The sequence below is a fragment of the Protopterus annectens genome, chromosome 12.part0 (assembly GCF_019279795.1).
Source record: "Protopterus annectens isolate FY-2018-M chromosome 12.part0, PAN1.0, whole genome shotgun sequence".
Taxonomy (NCBI): domain Eukaryota; kingdom Metazoa; phylum Chordata; order Ceratodontiformes; family Protopteridae; genus Protopterus; species Protopterus annectens.
The window spans coordinates 822,916,707-822,933,797 of record NC_056746.1 but is presented as its reverse complement, the minus strand read 5'-3'; the positions used below and the strand labels follow the sequence as shown (position 1 = coordinate 822,933,797).

Sequence of the window (17,091 nt, the reverse complement as noted above, 5' to 3'; positions counted from 1 at the left end):
ACAACCCTCTCCTCCTACCAGCCAACACTACAACTTGTGAGAGATGCACTTATATGGGCAAACTGGAAGCAAAGCTCTCTTCACCAAGGCTGAACTAGACAGTCAAGAGGAGAAGGTAAACACTTGCACCACACCACAATTATCACATAGTCCCTCAAAACCTACACCACCAAAACAGACACATAGAAACACAAAACACACACCTACATTCATGGAGGCTCTCAGTAAAAATCTGCTCAAGCAACAGTGACCTCCAAACAGAAACGCAAGAATTCTCCACCCCCCAACACAACCCAAATGACACATAGCAAACAAACTCCGTGTGCCACTCAACCACAGCCCATAAGGCATAACAACATACCCAACACTCTACTCATAGGTGACTCTATAGTCAGGCACACTGATGTTCCACTCACCAGGCTAAACAAGGAGAAAGTTACTGTCAGCTGCCTGTCAGGTCCCAGGATCTGCCACATAACGCACACACTCAGGTCACTCCACAACAAGTACAAATATGACTCTGCCATTGTCCATGTTGGTGTGAATGACCTGAGATGTATCTCCCTGGACTACATGAAAAGAGACATGGAGGAGCTCTCCAATCTTGTAGACCAGGCAGGTATGACCCTAACCCTGAGTAGCGTCCTGCCATCACCCAGAATGATACCACAGTACAAGGACAAAATTATTGAATTCAACAATTGGCTAAGCTTCTGGTGTCATTCTAAGGAGATCCAGTATCTGTCTGCCTCGACAGACCACGATGTATTGCCAGAGATGGCCTGCACCTGTCGCTCTTGGGATTCCGGATACTGGCTAAGGCTCTTGCCACCCCTATAGTGCCTTTTTTGAGGCAAGGTTCAAATAACAAATTCACCACCGTAACAGGTACAAGCAAGCAAAATCTGAGGGTAATGCTACTCAATGCTAGAAGTCTAAACCTCAAAATGCATTCACTCGAGGCACTCCTTAAAATGAAGAACATCAACATCTGTGCAGTGACAGAGACCTAGTTCAAGGCTTCAGAGAGGCACCCCTGCATTACCAGGCTATAATACATACCACACCTTTTGGCCACCTACTACTGGACTACATGAAAACCACCTAACCTGGACCGAAACATTAAAGGCATAGGCATGTCCATATTCATTAAGGATATCTACACCTCCAGGCAGGTTGCTCAGCATAATGCATCTGAGATTATCCAAGTGCAACTAACTCTGGGCAAGACCGCAATCCAAATTCTAACTTGCCACAGATCCCCCACTATGCCCCAAGATTCCCACTCCTCATTTCTTGATACACTGGAAAATATTAGGGTAGAACCCAACACCCTCATAATGGGTGATTTCAACTACCCCACCATTAACTGGGAAAACTCCTCATGTACCAACTCTTTTGCTCAACGTTTTCTGGAATTCATAAATTCCAGTGCCTTGGATCAACTTATCCACACCCACACCAGGGGCAGCAGTATCCTAGAGCTGGTCATTATCAACATGGGTGACCAGTGTTCCACACCGGAGGTCAATTCCTCATTGATCAGATCTGACCACAAGCTAATCACCCTAGATATCCACATCCTGCCCCCACGCCTCATTAGGGAAACCACAATAAATAATTTCTCCAAATCCAACTTCACGCTTCTTAAAACAGAAGTGGCAAACTTCACAACATCCATGGAGATGGACAATAGAGGTACGACTGCCGAATCCTACACAAATGCACTTTATACACAATTACATGAGTGCATGGATCATGCTTTCCCTAACAGAACCAAGATGCTATCCTCCAAAAAAAAAAGGAAGCCAATCTGGTGGTCCCCTGCCATAAACAAACTCTACAACAGAAGAAAGAAACTGTTGCAAAAAAGAGTAAAATCCCATGATTGGAAGAACTCCCTGGTCATCCTCAGTAAGAAGCTGAGATACCTCATAAAATCCTCCAAAGCCAGTTACTAAAACAAAATCACTACTGATTCTAAAGACAACCACAAAGCATTCTATAGCTATGTCAAGAATCTCAATGGCAACTCTCAGATCTGCTCTGAGTTACAGCACAGTGGCACTAAATATACAGAACCAACTGATATTGCCAACATCCTGGCAGATAGGTCCAGTGCTAACTTTACCCCTGTCTCACCCCCTAAAGGGCCCATCTCTATACCAGAAGAATGCAAAGTTCCTGTAATCATGGCTGCACAGGTAAAAATCACACTCTCCAAAGCCAAGAACACAGCATCCATGGGACCTGACAACATCCCAGGCTGCATTCTACATGAACTACAGAATGAACTGGCACCCCACCTAAGCACCATGTTCAATCATAGCCTCACCTCAGGCTTTGTGCCCACTGAATGGTGCACAGTGACGGTCATCCCACTCCACAAATGGGGAGCCACCACAGACCCCGGGAACTACCGCCCCATTAGCCTAACGAGCCTGGTCTGCAAGGCCATGGAACATATCATCATGGAACTTATAAACAAAGACATTGGTAATCTCCAAACTCTGGACTCCACCCAGTTCAGGTTTGTAAAAGGGATATCATGTCTCCTAAATCTGATAGACCTCTTTGAAGCAATCACCAAAGCCATAGACGAGGATAAGGTGGTTCACACAGCCTATCTAGATCTCACCAAGGCTTTTGACACCATCCCCCACTCTGGAATTATAGATAAACTCACTAAACTAGGTATAAATCCCCATGTCACAAAATGGGTTGCCAACTGGCTCACTGACAGAACCCACACTGTGAAACTAGCATACTCCATATCTGACTTCAGACCAGTGACAAGTGGAGTACCACAGAGTTCACTCCAGGGTCCTCTCCTGTTTATCTACTTTTCTGAAGTACAGGCTAACACAGAAGGTCTTTGGCTAATGAAGTTCATAGATGACTGCAAACTAGGAGCCATAATTGAAACTCCTAACGATGTGGACATCCTACAAAAAGGCCTCACTGAGACAGATGCCTGGTGTCAAATCCATGGCCTCAAGCTCAGTGCCAAAAAGTGCATTGTCATCCCCTTTGGTAAAAACTCTGTACCCATGAGCTACCACATAGGTGGTAGTCTACTTAACACTGAAAGTGTGATAAGAGACCTTGGAACACAGGTGGACAGTAGTCTCTCTTTTGATAATCACATCACCACAGAAGTCAGGAAATCCTTCTACGTGGCACACCTCATCACAAAAGGTTTCTCATCCAGGAAAAAAGAGGTCATTGTTGCCCTCTACTCGTCACTCATTAGATCCATTATAGAGTACAACGCCCCTTTTGGTATGTACCTCACAAGACATCTACAACAACTGGAAAGGCTGCAGAAATACCTCACAAAGAGGATTACTGGCTTCAAACAGATGCCCTATGCAGACCGAAAAAACTACAGCTTTACTCCATCACATATCACCTACTCAGAGGCAATCTCTGCCTAACATACCAATCTATGTCAAACCTAGAGCTGTTGGACATGCTCCACTTAAAGAAATCCCAATCCTTCTGAGCTACATGCTCTAGAGACCTAAACCTTGTCACCACAATAAACAGAACATGCTGGAGGGATAGATTCCTGTCCCAGAGACTTCCCATACTCTGGAACAAACTACCTACCTATATCAAACAAATCTCCTCATTAGCACTCTTCAAGAAAAATTTTAATGATTGATGAGATATAGGAAATTCACCCTGGGGATCACCTCTAGGGCTCTGCTCGACAGGGGCACAGGAAAATCATTTTCTTGGGTGGCGAAAGTCAGGGTGCCTTTTTGGTTAGGCTTATATAGGCCCTAAAGCCAATAGCCTAGTACCTACCTAAGAACCTCTGAACCTATGAAACAACGTTTTTCCCACTACATTATTATTAACACCACACACAAGCCTGTCTTTTATCACCTCATCTCTTAGATCACCAAATCTGCACATTTTTGCCTTGTTTTTTAAGTCAGTTATATGTTCTGCAAAATTTTTACCAGGCTTTTGATTTCTTGTGTAAAATATGTGCCTTTCCATTGTAATATTTGTTTTATGGTTGCACATTTCTTTAACTTTACATTTTAAGCACTCCGGGTCTTCCCGCATTTCAGCTTGTACCACAATATAGCGGTCATCCCCCTGCCCTGCATGCACAGCAGGTGCATACACAAATTAATGCTCTCTCAGCTTCTGAACCAGCTAAAGTAAGCAGAATAAATGTCTTTGTATATGCATCTTTATCAGAAAAAGCAGCCTGTATGAAAATATCATATTTTTGCTCAAACGCTCTCCAATTTTCAGCAATATTGCTATCAAACACAAACTGACCAGGTCTGTGAAATCCCTCTGCCATGCCAAATAAGTTTCAAACACACACCAGGTGCTTGTAATAATATTCAACTGCACAACAATTTCCTTGAATTAACTGTACTCTGTGAAATGACTGTACTATAATAATGCACACACTGCAAATATTTTGCAGATTTTGGACACTTTAAATGGCTTTAGGTGATGTCAAAAAGTGGTACATAGCAAAAAATACACTTGTTTTCCCTTTGTTATACATTTTATGCAATTTTGAAATTATTTTAAGCATCTTTGTAACTATTTTGAGTACTTTTATCAATATGTCATAATTTCAAGCATTTCGTTTATTCAGAAATTTGTTTTAAACATTTTGAATGCTTCATTTTACATTTTTTGAATGAAAAATCATTTATACATGTTTTAGTACCTGGAAATATCTTTCTCACCTGTTTGCAAATTGTTTGAGCATCATCTGATCCACTTCTGTATATTCCTCCAATTGTAACTGCTCACCTCATGGTATTTAAGAAGCTTTACTTCAGATCCCACTTCTAACACCATGTCACCCATCTTGTGTGTTCAAATAAGACAATGAGGCATGTGTGTTTGTTTAAGTTATTTATTACACACAAACACATCAGGATGGATGACTGAAACATAAAACTTAAACAAACTGACTGACTGCTGCACACATACATGCTTTCACTCTAGCTGCTCACTCAAAATGGCACTGTTGCTGGCACATGCTCAGTACTTATATGCAAGTGCCCACAGACTACAGTGGTTTTTAAAAGTATAACACACACTATGATCTACAGGTCCTCATCTAATGGAATTGAAGTAGTGAATCTGGCTGCACAGCAATTCACCAAATCTATTCTGATGAATACTTCTCTCACCAAATCTCCTCCTCAAATAGTACATTGCAGTGTACCAACCCTGGAGTTAGTTATATTCACCTGGGAGGATGCAGGTCTACTTACAATTCACTTGAAACCATATCACTAAGCAACATGCTATGGCAGTGGTAAGAGGTCTGATACGTCACCACAGCAGAATCTAAGCTTGACATATGGTTGAGTACTGCAAATTTATCTGAAACAGCAGAACTACTGCAACTTACTAAGTACCTTTTGCTGTAGCTGTACATCGCAGCTGCAGAGACAGATATGCATTTTGTGAAACCTAACTGGAGTAATGGAAATGCCAGTCTCCTGTGTGAAGCTGTTGGTCATCTCCACCTGTGACTCAAGAGCTGTGCTATTTTTTTTTTCATTACCAGGTAGGACTGGGTATTAAGAGCTGACACTGTGTTGCAAGTTACATTTACTCAACTCACAACAATTTCATGACTTGCAATCAGACATTTGTGGCTAAATGTAACTGCAACTACCTCTTGCAGCTAAATATAGCCTTTTTTGAGTATCACTGTTTATTGTTACTTTTCCACAAAAAAATATATATAATTCCAAGGATGGCTTGCACTGAGGAACACTGCAGTCATATATTTTTCTTTCATGTAAATCCAAAATCACATGGTCGTTTAATGTAGTAAAGTAGTAACAAAACTGAAAGTCTGTTGCAGGCAATGCAATATATAGCAATGTATTCTTATTTCTGCAATTCACAGATTCAGATAATTAGATATATGCATAGTTTATTCAGGTTAAGTCATTTTCAAGAGTAAAGTTATTGCACAAACAGGCTCCCTCATGTTGCCATGTCCTAGCACATCAAAAAAGAAGACTGAAAATAGAGGAGTGAATCAAGCTTAGCACCTCTTCTTTAAACTTTTTTTGAAGGGGGTCAAGCCTTCCTGCACCCCCTTATGGGAAGGCAATCCTCCTACCCACCCTTAAGCTTATATATACCAGCTCCAGGTTCACCATACCATAGAGAAAAGGGAATATCCTGAGAAATAGCAATCTCAGACTTAGTAAATATAAGTCAGAATTTTCAGCTATTTGTTCTCTACATCACAAAACTCGACAAACCAGGTCCTAAGATTTTACATGGTTACCCATAAATCATTCTAGGCATTTTACGGAGTTTAAGTGGTTTGGTTAATCCTGCTGTAGAAATTGGTCAAAATAATATCATAATAATTGAGACCATCCTCTAGTGCTGTCTGCAAACAAAACTTAACGTCTCAAAACTAACATTGTTTTATGATTTATTATTTGTTTGTTTCTTTTTTTAGGTGATCGTTACCTTCTGAATTGCAGTCGCTTGTGGGAAAGACTTCTAAGACATTATGAATCTAAGAGGTGCCTTGTACCAGCTTCTCAGATTGGAGTACGGAGGTAGCTTTTCATGTAAAGAGGAGCTCTGCCTGATAGGTCAGAGCACAGAGGTGGGTTTCAGTGCAGATAACTAAAACAGAAACCACAGCAGCTTCTCATGACACTTTTCTGAAACTTTTTAACTTATATGTCTATGTCACTGAATTCTTCCCTTTCACAAAATTAAAATCATTTTTGGTCTCCTCTAAGAACAGATGGCCACCGACCTACATAGTGGGACCTACTTTGTTAACAGAATGAAGGAAATAAGTGAATGAATGAATGAATGAAAAAAATCCCACTGATATTAACTGTTCTGTGTGACTGAGCTGGAAGTTTTCTTTGTGGGAAGTGTTCTCTGCTTGCCATCATGCCTTTCTGTAAAACAACCAAAAGAACCATAGGAGAGCAGGGTGTTGCATTTAGTTAGTGAATGTTGTCATTAAAATTAACAATTGAAAAGGAGGACAGAACATCTGTCTGCGAAGGTTGGCGGAGTGTGAATAACAAAGTGATGAAATATTTGCATCAATTAAAACATGGCAAAAATCAGGCTGCAGGTAATGTATCTCCTAGGATTCTTATAAAGTTGCTTGGCTGAGTGAGTGGGCCTGTGGCAAAGCTATATAAAGTTTAGCATGTCTTCAATTCTCATGGACTGAAGTACTTCTTTGGCTTTTCCAGTATGAAACAGTAGGCCTAGGAAAGGACTAGGCATTTACAGGACTGTGAACCTTACTTACAATGTAGGAAAAGATTTATATGCTCTTCTTTGTAGTCCCCCACTCCTGCAGACTACCAGATCCACTATTCTAAGTCCATGGCATGACTGACATTCAGACATCCAACAGAGCAAGAGTTTCTCTGTGAGTCCTTCCATTTTTCAAAACAGATGTCTGGTAGCACCCGGACGGTGATTGTATAGTGAGTATTTATATGGGACTGTTGCTCACTTCTGTGCTCTCAAGTAGCCATGCCCCCTTACAAGAAAAGACTATCCTTTCAGTCAACAGAAATGTGCACCTCATGACATACAAACCAACTTTTCATCCCAGAAAGAGAGGTAAATAGACAATTCCTAATCATTTCTGTCCCTCCCTATATGTCTTTTCCAGCACCTGTCAGTTCAGTAATCAAACCAAGGTTTTCTGGATCAGAGACAGGCTTCCTCCTTCTGAGCCATGGAACCAATACACCACAGTGGAAAAAGTAATGGAAAAATAAGGTGGGATGCTGTTTGCCTGAGAATTGTCCTGACCAGCACAGTTTCACAACATAAATCTCTTGCCATTCAGTCCCTCTCCAGTTCTGAGACTGGATTCCAGTATATGGGGTTTACAGTAAGAACTCTTATTAAGTCAAAGAAAGTAAAAAAGCTTATTCTGTGTACCAAAGGTTGTTACAGTCAAAAATCTGTCCATAAAAGTATTCAAAAAATGTTCAGCCACTATTCACATTTGTCATAGTAAAATGCTGTAAGAAAACAAGAAAAAATATCACTATTACACCATGTATTGAAGACATTTTATGTTAGTTGTGACCAGTGGCGGCTGGTGAATTCAAATCAAAGGGGGGCTGCAAGAGACAGCTGAATGGGTGGGGGTCAAGGGGGAGGGGTGTGGCCAACTAGAAAGGGGAGGAGCTATGCTCAAAACCACAAAAACTAACTTTAATTAAATACGCTGCCCTGGGTGGCAAACCATCATTATGAGAGTCCAATCAAGACAAAAATAACTGTAGAAGAATAAAAATATTTCAATGCATTGGCTGCATGACAGCTTACTTATTATCTAGATGGAAACAAAAGGTTGTGAGGCATGAAAAAATAAATTACTTTTTAAATACATTACTGGAATGCCAGTCAAAATCAAGTATAAGAAAAAACAGAAGCACTCAACTCAAACCACTTCTCCTTGCACTGCAGTTCTAATTATAGTTTATATTCAGCTTTATTAAAGTACCAAGTAACATGCTGAAAGTAGAAATCTCTGTGATGCCCCCACTTGTAAAAATGTTTCTTATCCAAAAAAGACCTGCTGCCTGACAACTATCTACTTGTTTCATGGGGAAAACATGATCAAATTAAAAAATGAAAAGCAAACAAGAAACAAGCTCAAGATACATTGCTTAAAGGATTACTGTACAGGTAATGGACCACACATGATTGGCATTCTGTTTAGTTTACGGGTAAAGTCTGTAGAGATGACTGGAAGTCTCCAACAAGTGTAATGAGCTTTTTAAAATAATGGAATCCTGTCCTTTAATACCCAAGGCTTATACATTATCTAGTCAAGTATTCTCTGCATGGCAACAACAGAAAGACTTTCAATGTTGGCAGTTCTTTAACAGTATGCTTATTAAAGCTTACTTGCATCTTACGATCTCAGACAAGCTTACCTTATGGTCATTAAAGCATTGCTACTTAAACACAGAGCAACAGGCACTTTGAGTAATAAGCATAAATCTGAGTAATAAGCATAAATCAACAGTACAAAAATATGACAGAAACCAGACCGTTCTGCAAAATCAAGGACAGATGAAAAGCCACTGTAGTACTTGTGTCTACCTTGGATGGGGGACACACTGCACATTTACACTGCATAACTACTCCTTGCCTTGCTTGTACACATCCAGAGTCACTACATGGGGGAGTGGGGTGCAACAAGTATGTCACAATTTGAAATGTCTCTGGCTGACTGTGATGGCCCTGACACATTTGTCATACCTCTCAACCTCAGAGCAAGAAATCTGGACAAAGCCATACACAGAAGTGGGACAAAGGCCCAAAAATATGGACAATTTTTAAATATTGCTCTAATAAACTTAGAAAGATAATAGAATAGGTCTTGCATTAGTATGAATTTTCTGAAGGGTATAAAATCTGAAACTCAAATGTCTGTCATTTTCTAACTTCAGTCTTTAGTGATTTGTCACTAATTTGCCAAAAAACACAATTTCATGAAAAATGGACCAAAAATGTGATGCAAAAATATAAAATAGCCACACAATACAGCTGGGAACCTGTCAAAGAAGGGACACTTTAATATTAGTACTGCTAACTTGAGCAGCTGACAAAATAAAATAATCTACATGCATTTCAAGTAATCTATAACTTTGATTATTACAGTTATTTCTTAATTGTAAACCCTCTATGTTTTCTTCCAAAATTGCTATTTTGCAGAGGGATTATTAGGGGGAAGAGCAACATTTTGAGCCAAAATTGGGGACAGTTGAGAGGTTGGCTATGCCTAATTCTATAAAGCAATTTATTTGCATGTACCTCTCAACCTGTTAATGCAGTAAATCTGAACAAGGCCAAATATATTGGGGGAACGTATAAAAAGTACTAAAAATTGCTCTTGTATAAATTGAGACAGTTGATAGAACAGCTCTTACTTTAACATGCATTTTTCTGAAGGTTATGATGTCTGAAACTCACTGTATCATTATTTAGTGACTTAATTCCTAAATGATTTGCCAGAAAACAACAACTTTTATGAAGAACAAACCAAAAATAAGAAGCAAAAATCTATTCATTCTTTGAAAATCTGGACAGTTGGGAGGTATAGTTCAGCTGGGCCTGTCTAAGTTTGCTGCCCTTCCCCCCTGACAAAATCATGGTCGAATGGAGCCTCTGCAGCCATTCCAATGAACCATTACTTGGCTATTTCACCCCATTTACCATAAACACTAATGTGCATACTGTTTTACTTCTATGATGAGTTGGACTTCATTTGAAAGTTTTATTTTGTATTTTACAGCACAAACACTAAGACATCTGCTAAACAAACCTGGCATTAAAACTTCTCTGCCCTTGAAACTTACATTCATTGAAACAGCATTAAAACCCACATTCAAAGAAAATACATTTTACCCGTGGCAGATAAAAATTAATTCTGGGCTGTTTTCAAATCATAGGCCCCTTGCATATGAAACATACATGTGCTCTTTGATACACATTCCTATTGCTTTGAACATTTTTCCAGTAAACAATGAAACAAAACTGTCCAATTCAGAACATTTCCATCATAAAAGTCTACTCAGACTTCTACAGTCCACTATTATCAGTAAATGTGCACAATTCTACAGTCCACCATTATCAGTAAATATGCACAATCTCTGAAGTAGTAAAAAAGTCATCTAAATAATTCCACGTTAAATAAATCTGTAATGAAGAGGTTGCTGCTAGCAATCACCTTTATATTTCATGGCTTCATCGAAAAATAAAGTGGCTGATGCCCCTGAGGAATAAATTGCCTAAATTACATTAAAAATAAGCTAGTAATATTGCAATAGGAAATGGATGGCAAACTGATAGGCTCATAGTTAGTATCTTAACTTTCAGTACGGCAGCATTCACCCCTTATGGGAGTAGAACCAACAACTTTCTGCATCAAAAGCAAGTACACAACCTGTTGTGTTATTAGCAATGTGAGCCAGCTTAGCATAATCAGCACTAAACTTTTCTTCCCCTGCAGCTGTCAGCTCCTTGTAAAGTCTACGTAATACTCAACTGCATCTCAGCTTCGCAGCACAAGAAGTCTGGAAAAAGCCAAATTTATTGGGGTGGGTCAAAAGGGCAAAAACCAGGGACACATTAAACATTGCTTGTATAATCTTGGAAAGCTACTAGAATAAAATGCTGTGTTACCACCATACATTTTACTGCCAAGGTCCCTGTGCAAAAGATTCAGAACAACATACCACTATGCCAAATCACCTGCTTTGTGAAAGAAAAATGCTGTGTTACCACCGTACATTTTACTGCCAAGGTCCCTGTGCAAAACAGCCAAGAGCAACACACCACTATGCCAAATCAGCTGCTTTGTGAAAGAGAGGAAGACTGAAACTTAAATGGCTATCATTTAATGAATTCAGTTCTCACCATAGCTGTCAACCTCTTAGAACAAAACACCTGGATAAACCCAGTAATGAGGGAATAAAGCCCTCAAACATATTCAGTGAATTCAGTTCTTGCCATAGCTGTCAACCTTAGCACAAAAAACCTGGACAAAGCCAATAACAGGGTATTACAGTCCCAAAAATAAGGGCAAATTTCAAATAGTCATCTTATAAACTTAAAAAATTGCTATAATAAAAGGTTGTGTTACTATATATGTATCGCTAGAATAAAAAGTTGTTTCACTATGTATTTTCTGAAGAATATGAAGTCTGAAATTCAAATGCCTGTCAATTTTACTTCTGACGGAACAAAAACAATTTTCAGCAGAGGCCCAGGGAGAAATACTGTAGACACATGTCTTTGTAAAATGGCAGGACAACAGGGCAAATCCACACAAACACAGGGATAAGATGCAGACTCCACACAGAAGGCACCCCAACCAAGAATCAAACCAGAAAACCTATAGCTGTGAGGCAACAATACTGCCACTGCACCATCAAATATGTAAGGACACCAGAGCAAATCCACACAAACACAGGGATAAGATGCAGACTCCACACAGAAGGCACCCCAGCCAAGAATCAAACCAGAAAAACCTATAGCTGTGAGGCAACAATACTGCCACTGCACCATCAAATATGTAAGGAAGTAAACATTCAGAAACCTGAAGTCTGAAATTCAAATGCCTGCCAATTTGTTAATCAGGACAGTCTGACTTGGAACAAAAAAAAAACAATTCTCAGCAGTGGCCCAGGAAGAAATAATGCAGACATGTCTTTGTAACATGGGAGGACACAAAAGCAAACCCACACAAATACAGGGAGAATATACAGATCCCCCCCCACAAAGAAGGCACCCCAGCCAAGAATCAAACCCAAGAACCTGCAGCTGTGAAGCAACAATGCTACCACTGCACCATCAAATTTCAAGAATGGCAATGTTTAAAAACCACATATATTATGAGGAATAGATCAGATCAAATATGAGGCAAAAATCTGCAATATTTTTACAAATGGTGGTGGGTAGGGAATTAAGGTCTTTAACACCTGCATACAAGGTACAGGGTTCAAGCCTGTGGTATTCCCTACCACACCACCATGAGTCTAACCACCAGTATATTGCAACTGGGGCATTCACACACACACACACACACACACACACACACACACACACACACACACACACACACACACACACCAAAATCCCTGTCTACACACTTACCTAACGTAAATCCCGTCCATAACTCCAAAGTACATCACCGTAAATCCTGTCCAACATCCAATCCCTATCCAAAAACCCGCGCAAATCCGACCCTGCCCATCGCGAGATCTTCTCCCGATGAGACTCCAATGCAGACACTGCCCGTCACGAGATCCTAAATCCCTGACTGCTGACGTTGCAGTCCGACCCCGATGCATTTCCCCAGCGAGTTCCCAGGACAGTCTATGCAGTTTAAAACTGCATAGACTTCTGGGAGCTCTGTTGTCCATGTTTCTCAATCAGGACTGCTGCTGAGACAATCTGCGCATGCTCCAGACTGTCTCAGCAGCAGTCCGGACTAGTGCGCATGCGCGGTGACACCTGACACTGATAATATTAATGTTCTTCCTAAATTGTTCTCTTCATTCAGTCTGATAACTCTGCATTTACCTAGCAATTTTTGTCTCGAGTTTCTTTTTATAATTTCTTGTCTGAGTTTATGTATCACATATATTGCAGTAGCTAGCAGTTAGGCCTTTAATATGCCACACAGCAAACTGATTAGAAGAAAAAAAGGCAATGAACAAATGGTACACTGGGTGCATGTGTGGTTCACTGGAAGAATATAGAAGGTTGTAATGAGAAGAGCATTTATACAGTAAAGCAAGAGTTTTCAACAAGATTTCCCAGAGAGCAGTGTTTCATCCAGTTTTGTTTTCTCTGTATCCAACAGAAGTACAAGCTAAGTGTCATGCTGTGAGTTTAGAGAACACATTAATTTGCATATATATATATATATATATATATATATATATATATTGCAATATTACCATTTAAAGTACCATAGAAGAATAGATGGTGGTTATAGTAAGTCATTTAATGGGACATACATTACAGTGTCCAAAGATGTTGGCTGAAGCTTGCAGGACATGCAGCTGCATATCTTTGCATGTAGATTCTACGAAACCTGAAGTTGAGACTTCCTTTGTAGTACTGCTGGATATCCTATGTCTACACATACAGCAAACTGTTTAGTCAGATGCAAATTCATCAAACATAGGTTTTACTAAATAAATGTTCATCATCCTGGCTCCTTGCTGCAGACAGAAGGAGACCTGACTGTGACCTAGGCAACAAGGAGGATTAGGGGATGAGTGAAGGGTTATGTCCTGCTCATCTCTCCTACGGGGTAGGTAGTGTTGAGCACACTCAAAGACACACTAGGTATTGTGATTTACCTGACAGAGACTGGGGAAACCACCATTCATACTAAACGGTAAGGACAGGGCTACTTAGATAGAGTGCCCCTTACAAAAGTGAGGAGGGGTCTTCTATGGCCAGCCCATTGCACAGCCCTCCTTTAGACTTCACTGACTGCATGCAAGGGTCGAGTCAGAAAAATAGAAAAAAGTCTCAACAACAATGCAGAAGGAAAATATCTGTTGATCAAAATCCACATTTAAAGAAAATTTAAAAGAAGGTACAATTATTGTAGGGTTCTGCACCCATAATTTTAAACAATTGATTTAGGCTTCTCTTTCCCCACTTCTGTTTCTAATTATTTCAAAACACATTTCATCTTTTATCTCATTTTTCCCCATCTCCTAGGTTTTGCCAAATGGTTCCCCTACTTTCACATCACTGACCCTCATATTCCTCTTTCAGATGGAAGATGAGCACCTTCCAGCTTTGACAAGACCTCTGCAGTCTATTAATTTCCTGGCTGAAGGGCTTAATCAGACCATTCTTTCTATGGAGAGGTGAAAGTTGGGTGGTAGTGAGTGGGGCAGTATGCAGGGCCCAATAGACTTCCGTCATATCCACCATATGTCCTTACCCTTGTGGCAGCAGTGTTAAGCTCTGTTATTTGCTGCCTTTCATGGGGAGTATGTGTGTATCCACACATCTTCCTTAATTGGTGCAATGACTGCTGAGTAGGGTGTGCTCAGTAGACCCATCCTATATGGATGCAAGTCCTAATGTTCACTCATGGTGCCCCACAAATGACAGACTGCAGCCGACTGTCTCCACCCAGGATAGGTGAGCCAGCAATAGCTGCTTAGTACCATCCTCACTGACCCATCCCCTTCTGTGCCATCACCCTAATGGAACATGGATTATCAAGCTTGCAGTCAGGATTTCATCCCTTTTTGCCACAGGGCAGGTCTGTCTCTTACCTCATTTTATATTTCCCTCTTTCTCACAACTTTATCCCAAATTCATTCTTCCCTCCTCTTTAATGCTGCCATTGTATTTGCTTTCCTTCTATCTGTATAAGCAACCTCTACTACAAAATAATCTATTTTCTTCTTCCTTTTTTAGTCCATCTGTTTTGTCTTAAACATATTAAGTTATGGGTAAGTCTAATGAGTCATAGCTGTCAGGAGTAGTGGGTACAGGAGCTGGTATTTCCTTCACTTTCAAACCAAGAAACCCAAGAATCAAGAAAACAACTGGATGAGGCACAGGCACCTTCCAGGACCACTTTATTGCTGTACAAAACTGAGCAGTCAAGCACGTTCATCTTCTTCACAAGGCTTCTTCAGAACTGCTTTACACATCAAACACCACTATTAAATACTCACATCATAACTTCATGTGATTAAAAACAACCAATAAAACATTGACACTAGTTAAGTAGAAAACTAATGATTTTTTTAAAAAGACATATAACCATTTTCACACAAACCAGCATTAGTTAACTATGACTAAAATTCCTATTAATACATTAACCCTCAAGGCCTTTTAACTTTAAAATAGGAATTAATGAGCAAGACTCATTTAAACCAGGGGGTTCAAGGGCATTACATCTCAAAATCCAGACTAACTCCTTTTTATTTAAATGTTTATCTATAAAAAAATCATTTGGGATCATTTTCAACATAATCCAACACTACAAAATTGAACTTATGTTCTGGAGCTTTTGAAATGTGTCTGTATAAGGCATTCGAGATTTTTGCTTTGGCAACTTCGTTCATATGTTCATAAATTCTGTCTTTTAACTTACGACAGGTTTTGGCTGTATAGAATGCACTACTGCACTGACACAAAGCCCCATATATACCATCCCCTTGGAATCACAATTAAAATGTTTTTTTAACAAACAACTTCCTATTATTAATTCTGAAGGACTCACACACTAAAATGTGATGACATTAATTACAGTGCTTACATCTGAACATGTCCTTAGGCCTAATTTCACTTTTTCCATTCAGATTCATTTCTAATAAGTTCTTGGACACTGGTGATAAAGACATCCATGTTCATGAGACTTTTCCTTCTGACATTTCTTATTTTAACAGTTGGTGAATGTGCTAATAGTGAATTATTATTGATTTTAGTGACTGTGATCAGTCTTTCAGTAGCGGAAATATAGTAGTTAATTATATGTATTGTGCTACTGGTGAGTCAGTTGATGGAAATGCTGCAAATGTTTGTACTTGTTTTCTTTAATAATGAAATTGAACACTTTTGCACAAAGGTGATTATGGATGGTAACAACATGCATGATTTTACTTTTGAATTTGAGTTAAATGAATCAGTTGGAGATGATTCTATTAAGATACCCATTTGTATTCATAATTCGGATAAGGATTTTACCATCTATAACTATTCAAATGTTCATTTTTGAGTATGCTGATGCCTTATGTAAAGGTTTAAACTTTGTGCCTGCTAAAAATGTGAACTTAGCAGAAGTTTTGATTGACCTCAAGCTATATATGAGGAAATTAAATTTCACATTATGGTTTGAATCTGATCAGACTTCCAGTAAAGTTGCAAGTCTTAGAAAAGCTAGTACTTTCAACTCACCACTTAATAACTGGCTTCTTTTATTTGAGAAATTATGTGAAAGACATATATGTAGGATCTGTAAGGACATTAAAAATACGGATGTTATTAATCTCACTAAGAAAGAAGAACAACTTTTCAGAGAATTGTGTAAGAATAAAAATATTAGGGTAATGAAGCCAGATAAGGGCAGGGGATTGTTATTATGGATCTAGAAGATTATAACAATGGGATCTATGAATTATTGTTTACTGATACCTATGGTCAAATTTCTAGAAATTAACTTAACATTGCTTACTCTAAGATTGATGCCTGCCTGTATGATATGATTATACAGGGCCAAATTACTTGGGATGTGTATATTTATCTCTGTAATAATAACCCTGTAGTGGCAGGCATTTTTGGAATTCTGAAACTACATAAAGACATCCATAATATAATAATAATATAGTGGATGCTGGAAAAAGTAAAACTTTTTATATAGCAAAATTTGTTGATAGTCAATTAAAACAGTCAGTTAATCAAATTAAACAGGTTTATAGGGACTCATGGGACTTTTTGTCAAGAATTGCAAAACTTGAGTTCTCCAAAGACTGTTTACTGGTGACTATTGACGTGCAAATTTTATATTTTGTC

The 17,091-nt window shown here is 39.2% G+C and overlaps 1 protein-coding gene across 1 annotated transcript in view; it reads left to right on the top strand.

Moving 5' to 3' along the window:
- The window catches only part of HELZ2 (helicase with zinc finger 2), a 1,911,095-nt gene that overhangs the window by 1,863,872 nt on the left and 30,132 nt on the right, over positions 1-17,091 (top strand). The window contains exon 19 of the mRNA XM_044089861.1: positions 6,482-6,634. Within this exon, the coding sequence (XP_043945796.1) occupies positions 6,482-6,588 (107 nt within the window). The 3' untranslated portion in view covers positions 6,589-6,634. The remainder of the gene's footprint in view (positions 1-6,481; positions 6,635-17,091) is intronic.